Raw genomic sequence first — 7,227 nt, 5'->3', positions numbered from 1 at the left:
CCACCAAATTCGTATCCGCTTCTTTCCTAATTAATAAGCGCTCATAAGTATTAACAAGAATAGTAAGAACTAGAGCACAGTGTGGTAGATCTTTCTTCGTAATGCACCACGAAAAAGGTGTCTACCCAGCATTACAGGCTCCGTTAACTGCCTGGCTAATTGTTTCACCCCCCAGGCCATTCATCCCCTCGGTGTGATATAAATAAGTGTACAGTTCACGGCGTCTCGGTACAGAATGTCTTTATTCAGTTTGTAACAATCTTGTTGGTGTGTCAGAGTATGCAAGATACATATAAAAGGTGGTTTATAATAATACACGTTTAAGTAATTTTAAGCAACTTCCCTTACATCTCCCCTTCAAACAATCTAGTAATAATCGAAATCGGTATCACGATTAGCACGAACCACCCTTCCGCTTCTTGTTCTCGTGGGACTGATGGGTTGCGTGAAACTTTGTTCAGGTTGCTGATGACTTCGGGAAACTTCTTCATCCGTAACTTGATGATCTTGATAAATGTTGTCGGCAAGCGAAGGTTGGCTTGATAGAGACTTACCAACGGGTTCTTCGTAGGCAGAAACCGTCCTTTGTTTGATGTCCCGAACATTTCTTCGAATAATATTCCCGTTTCTCAAATGTACCATGTATGATCTAGGTTGCTCCAGTTCCTTAGTTATTCTTCCTCTTTCCCAAAGCTTGGTCTTCGTATCTTGTAGCATGACGGCTTGCTTTTCATCGTATTCCGGTGGCTTTACCGCTCCTCTATCGGCGTATTTCTTCTGCTGTAGCCGTTCATCCTTCAGATTTTCCGGAACACAGTTGACTATACGAGGCTTGAGAACAACATCCGATGCTGGAATGGTAGAACGCAATGTACGGCTCATCAATCGTTGACTGGGTGACTCTAATTTATCATTTCGTGGTGTGTTGCGTAGCAAAAGAAGTGCCAACTGAACATCTGAACCATCCTCCGCACATCGCTTGAGAATTTGTTTTGCAGTCTGCACAAACCTCTCCGCTAATCCGTTACTTCTTGGAAAATGCGGACTAGACGTGACATGGTCGAATGACCACATTTGACTGAATTTAGCGAAATCGTGAGCTGAATATTGGGGTCCGTTATCGGTGTAGAGAATTCTTGGTATCCCATGTGTAGCAAACCATAGCTTCAACTTTTCGATGACTGCCTTCGCTGTGGGTTCTTTCAATTTGACGAAATCAAAATATCCTGAGTAGCTGTCAGCTATCAACAAATACTCGCTACCGTCGAAGTAAAACAGATCCGAGGAAACTATTTCGAATGGAAGTGCAGGAATTTCGTTGTTCATCAGCTCATGCTTAACATTGCATCGCTGATATTTCTGGCATACAGAACATTTTCAACCATCTCCGCTATATCTGTTGTCATTCCGACCCAGAATAATGACTGCTTAGCTCGACGAGTGCACCCTTGAACTCCGGTGTGACCCTTGTGTATCTCTTTGAGCATCTTGTTCCTAAGGCTCTCTGGTATCACTACTTGATGTGACCGAAACACTAAACCATTGTATACTGCCATTTCGTCTCGAAACGACCAGTATTTTCGAAGGACTTCGGGAAGCAAACGTTTTTCATTTGGCCAACCGTCCATTATAATTTGAACTAGGCTGACCACTTCCGGATCTCTTGAGCTCTCTGCAACAATTTCTAACCGGGCTGGCTTCGACATTTGCAGCACGATGTGTACTTCTAATTCGTCGGACTGTTCCCTTGACACCACATTGTCTATGTCTCTGCTAAGTATATCCGGCAAAGGAATATCAGATCCTTTTTGTACTTGATAACTGGGGCATATTGGACCACGTCAAGAAGAATACGTTTTAGTCGGGCAGGAGCTCTATCGAGGGTCTTTTAAAGATCGATTCCAAAGGCTTATGATCAGTCTCGATTTCCAATTTTTTCCGTATATATAGTCATGGAATCGGTTACACGCAAATCGAATTGCAGCCGCCTCTTTTCGATTTGGGGTAATTTTCTTGTGCTTTCGTCAATGATTTAGACGCATAAGCAACAGGTTTGCCGTTCTGGAGGAGCACTGCACCGAATGCTTTGGAACTAGCATCTACAGACAAGGTTACATCTGCATTCACGTCATAGTATGCTAGAACGGGTGGGGTTATCATAAGATGCTTGATTTTCAAAAACGCGTCTTCTTGATCATTACCCCAAAACCATTCTACATCTTTCACCAAAAGCCTTCTCAATGGCTCAGTTATCGACGAAAGATTCTCAATAAATTTTCCCAGGTAGGTAATTGTTCCTAGCACTCTTTGCAGCTGCAGTCTATTTGTCGGACGTTTTAATTTTTGTACTACTTCGAGCTTTTCAGGATCAGCTTTCAGACCAACATCGGTAACTAAGTGCCCCAAAAATTTGACGGTTGATTGATTAAAAATACATTTTTCCTTATTAAGCTTCAACCCTGCGCTCCTAATTCGTCCCAGTACCACTTCTGTAATTTCATTCAGCCTTTTTTCGCTCACGGCATGAATGAGAATGTCGTCCATTGAACTTTCAACTCCGTCGATCCCTTCCAATAAGGAGCTCATCAATTTTGAAATACCTCTGGCGCCGATGCTAGACCGAAAGGTAATCTTCTGCAAGTGTACCGTCCCCAAGGAGTGCCAAATGCCAAGTACTTTTTGTTCTGTCTGATACCGGTATTTGCCAAAAGCCCTTTTTCATGTCCAATATCGTGAAACGCTGAGATCCGACAATTCGCGCTGAAATTTCTTCTACTGTGGAAAGCGGATGTACGCGCCGGAGGAGGTTCTTATTCACTTGGGATGGGTCAATACAAATTCGTAGCTTACCTTTTTGTCGTACTATTACCATAGCATTGAGAACTGGTGTCGGTTCTGCAATTGGTTCGATGACGCCCATTTTCAGCATCAAATCCAATTCCTCCTTAACGGTCGCACGTAACGCGTGTGGTATTCTTCTTGGTGGGTCATTTTGGAATGCCGGATTCTCTACTAAATCGATATCGTAGATAAATCCTTTAACACAACCGAGACCACTAAACAGGGAGCTTTCCATATTCACCTCGTCCAGTCGCGCAATCAGGTTAAAACGAACACTTGTTTTTCTCCCAAGGATAGGTATGACATCCCCATCAACTATTTTAAATGTTGCACTCTCTCGACGGCCCCTCACCATCACTGGTAGTTCAACTTCACCTTTCACATTCACCTTGTGGTTTGTGTATGATATGAGTCTCTTCGTTTTCGACTGCTTCAGACTTTCACCCAGTGTACGAAAAATATCCCACGGTAGCACGTTGCATGCAGCACCGCTGTCAAGTTTCAATGTGATGCTCTTCCCATTTATCTTCACCGTTTCGTACCACACTTCATCACTGTGTTCGTCATCGTCATCGATTGCAGCGATGTACAATTCTTCCACTGACAGTTCTTCTTCATCATCCACTTCCAATGTTTTCACATATCGCGTATTCCCTTCTCTGCGTACGAAACTGGAAGCACCACTACCAAAACACTTTTCTGCGAAATGCCCCTTCTTTCCGCACTTTAAACACTTTCTGTTGAACGCTGGGCACATCTTCCGTCGATGCTCCCGCCCGCATCGATTGCATGGAAACAGCGTTTCACTTTGAGCATCGTTCTCTAGTTTCTTCTGTCGAACAGAATCAACTTCCAGAGCCGGTTTCTCTAACATCACTTTTGCCTGCTTCACTGATTGCTCGAAACTGCGCACTATGTCAATTGTTTTCTGCAGATCATTAGCATCATTCAGCAATTGCGGTATCAAGTTCGTGTGGATTGTTCCGGCGATGATTCTATCTTTTATCATAGAATCGTGTAACACGCTGAAAGCGCATCGGTTTGCTTGTTCGCGGACTCGTGTAAAAAATGTATCGCACTGTTCACTCGCGTTCTGCACTATTCTGCCAAACACGTACCGTTCGTACGTAAGACACGATTTCGGAACAAAATATGCTTCGAATTTATCTTTCAGCACTTTTATGTCTCTCTCTTGGGAGTCTGACAGACCGAAAGTATCAAGCACTCGGACACACTCTTCACCAATACAGCTTAAAAATGTCGCCGCTTGTATCTGTGGGGGTTTGCTTTCCAGCTCCGTTGCGACCGACCACCAATTGAACTGGCGCCACCACTGCTTCCATTTGGCGTCCATGTTCTCCTCAATGACAAGTGGTTTCGGTGGTTTAATCGACGCTAAATGAGTCGACATAACCTTATTACTGTCGTTCATGTTTTTCCCGGTGAAAACCTTTCCCGCTGCTTTCAAACTATTCCAAATATCAAAATAGTCATCGGTAATCCATTCAGGAATCCGAATTTCACTAACTAATCACTAAATAAAGCGATTTTTGCACTAGCACTTTCCAATTCTGACACCATGTGATATAAATAAGTGTACAGTTCACGGCGTCTCGGTACAGAATGTCTTTATTCAGTTTGTAACAATCTTGTTGGTGTGTCAGAGTATGCAAGATACATATAAAAGGTGGTTTATAATAATACACGTTTAAGTAATTTTAAGCAACTTCCCTTACACTCGGCACGGGTCGCCTGACACCTTGGGATTCGGGGTTAGGGACGTCATATTGTCAGTTTCAGTGTTTAACCGAGCCTGGCGATATGACCGGATTTACACCGTTACGCACTACTTCAGAGTATCCATATCCCAGCGTAACGGGAATTTCTGGACTTAAGTTATATAGGTTAATCTCGCCTGTTACAAACCCGATAGAAGTTGATCAAGCTATTTCGTTAATTTTCTAATTTTTAATTCGATCAGTAAATTATTCAGAGCTGTTTAATGGACCGTCTTCAGTTGTCATAAGACTGTTGGTTTTGTTCTGTACTCCAGAACAATTTGCAGAAACATCTGCATTGAACTAATTTGAACTGCATATAATACGCAAGAGCTCTGAGGACTTGTATGGGCATGCTTGGTTGATTTCGGTTTGACCAATTGATCTGTACTCCAGAACAATTTGGAGAAACTAGACAATCTGCATTGATCTGCAGTTATCTGAATCTGCAATTTGAACTGCATATAATACACAAGGGCAAGGACTAAGGACTTGTATGGGCAATAGGGTGGCTCAAATTAGTATGGGAAAAACTTTTTTAATTTTTTTTTTGATGGGCCTTATTCGGTTCTATTCGATTCCCTGATACTCTGGACAAAATTTCAGCCAAATCGGTCAACGTTTGGGCGGTGCTAAACTCGTTGGAAGTTTATATACAAAAATGTATGCAGAAACATCCGAAAACAGTGAATTGCAGTTAGACGGCACAATCTACGATGAAGAACAATGATACTCATTCAGATCTTGGAGAATTTAATACAGAATGTTATGCAGAAAACCGCGAGAAGATTAGAGTGCCCGGATAAGCTATTAGCATTTTTCGAGCAAAATTTCGTTTCTTTTACCTTTGAAAAGAAATAAATTCACCCCTACAACACTCCAGTAAATGCTAATATCTTTTCCTAATAAACTCTAATCTTCTCGCGGTTTTCAGCATAACATTCTGTATTTAATTCTACAAGAACTGAATGAATATCATGGTTCTTGATCGTAAATTGTGTCGTCCAACTGCAACTCACTGTTTTTGTATGTTTCTGCATACATTTTTCCATATAAACTTCCAGCGAGTTTAGCACCGCCCAAACGTTGACCGATTTGGCTAAAATTTTGTCCAGAGCATCAGGGCATCAAGCAGAACTGAATATGAGGGCGGCCCATCAAAAAATTTGAAGAAGTGTATTTTGAGCCACCTTAATGGGAAATCTGGGTTGATTTTGGTTTGATACAAGGGGTGGTTGATTTGAACGACCAATTGAACTGTACTCCAGAACAATTTGAAGAACCTTTAACATCTGCATTGAACTTGTTTGAACTGCATATAAAGGGCTCTGGGGACTTCTATGGGCATGCTGGGTTGATTTTGGTTTGATATCAACTGCGGTTGATCTGGCAGACCAATTGATCTGTACTCCAGAACTATTTGGAGAACCTAGAAAATCTGCATTGAACTAATTTGAACTGCATATAACACGCAAGGGCTCTGACCACTTGTATCGATACGCTTGGTTGATTTCGGTGTGATACAGGTGGTAGATGATCTGGTAAACCAATTGATCTATGCTCCAGAACAATTTGGAGCGCTTCGATCATTTGCATTGAACTAATTTGAACTGCATATAACACGCAGGGGGCTGCAAAATGGTGGGTTGACTTCAAGGAAGGAGCGCCCAACAGGTCCCCACAAGTTCCTATCTCACGCTTCCACGAGTCGTCCGATGACAAAAGACCGCCAGCTAAGGGTTGTACTTGGGTGGTAGTGCTTAGCCTTCTGCCATCAGCTAGAGTGAGAAGGTACGCCTCGAGCGTCTGTCCACCAGGAGGTGCGGCTCGAACAGCGTCTGCCTGGTACCCAGCCTAAGGTGCCTAAGGTGGCAGCCCCATCAGCGCGCTGCAGGTAACGCGACCCCGGTAAGGTAGCTTACTGAAGTCTCTCAAATACCACGAACAATGGAGATAGAAGAAAAAGAGAACGACATTTTTGGCAACCGGCCCGGCAACGAAATAAGGACTATGATTGGAAACTCGGTACCTGGAATGTCAGAACCCTAAATAAACCTGGAAGAGTGAGCGTTCTGGCTCGCAAACTGCAGAAGGTTGGAGTGAACGTGGCCGCTATTCAAGAAGTCCGATGGCCCAGATCCGGAGAACGTGAATTCCGAGCCGTGGACCCCACGACCAACACTGCATTCAAATATAACATCTATCACAGAGGATACGGGGTAAATTCTTCAATTACAGCCTAAGCAACGTTTACGCACCGACAAACGATAAATCCGACGACGTGAAGGACACCCAAAGCATGACGTGAAAATTGTTATCGGAGACGCTAACGCTCAGGTCAGTAGAGAGGACTTTTTCCAACCCATAATCGGTAGGGAGAGCCTTCACTCCGCTACCAATGACAACGGCCTACAGATAGTAAATTTCGTTGCTGCCAAAATGATGGCCATCAGTAGCACCTACTTTGCACGAAAGAACATCCGAAAGCTCACCTGGATACACCCAAATGGTGAAACTTGCAACCAGATATACCATGTTCTGGTGAATGGGCGCCATTTCTCGGATGTTATCGATGTGCGGACATTCAGAGGTCCGAACATTGACTCTG

The 7,227-nt window shown here is 43.3% G+C and overlaps 1 protein-coding gene across 1 annotated transcript; it reads right to left on the bottom strand.

Moving 5' to 3' along the window:
- Positions 1-230: 230 nt before the first annotated feature.
- On the bottom strand, positions 231-3,648 carry LOC134204302 (uncharacterized). Its single transcript, XM_062679127.1, has 2 exons — positions 2,851-3,648; positions 231-851 (listed from the first exon to the last, which is right to left on the bottom strand). Exons 1-2 carry the CDS (start codon positions 3,596-3,598, stop codon positions 367-369), a joined length of 1,233 nt encoding a protein of 410 aa, XP_062535111.1. The 5' UTR covers positions 3,599-3,648; the 3' UTR covers positions 231-366.
- Positions 3,649-7,227: the final 3,579 nt, after the last annotated feature.

This window comes from Armigeres subalbatus, unplaced genomic scaffold (genome assembly GCF_024139115.2).
Source record: "Armigeres subalbatus isolate Guangzhou_Male unplaced genomic scaffold, GZ_Asu_2 Contig515, whole genome shotgun sequence".
Taxonomy (NCBI): domain Eukaryota; kingdom Metazoa; phylum Arthropoda; class Insecta; order Diptera; family Culicidae; genus Armigeres; species Armigeres subalbatus.
This window is presented reverse-complemented; position numbering and strand designations above follow the sequence as displayed.

Bases quoted from the DNA above. Each gene is read 5' to 3' on its own strand.
- LOC134204302 (XM_062679127.1), bottom strand. From the start codon at position 3,598: ATGTGCCCAGCGTTCAACAGAAAGTGTTTAAAGTGCGGAAAGAAGGGG. The intron at 852-2,850 runs GTAAGCTACGAA...CTACCATTCCAG, and splicing joins GGTAATAGTACGACAAAAAG to CATCGGATGTTGTTCTCAAG.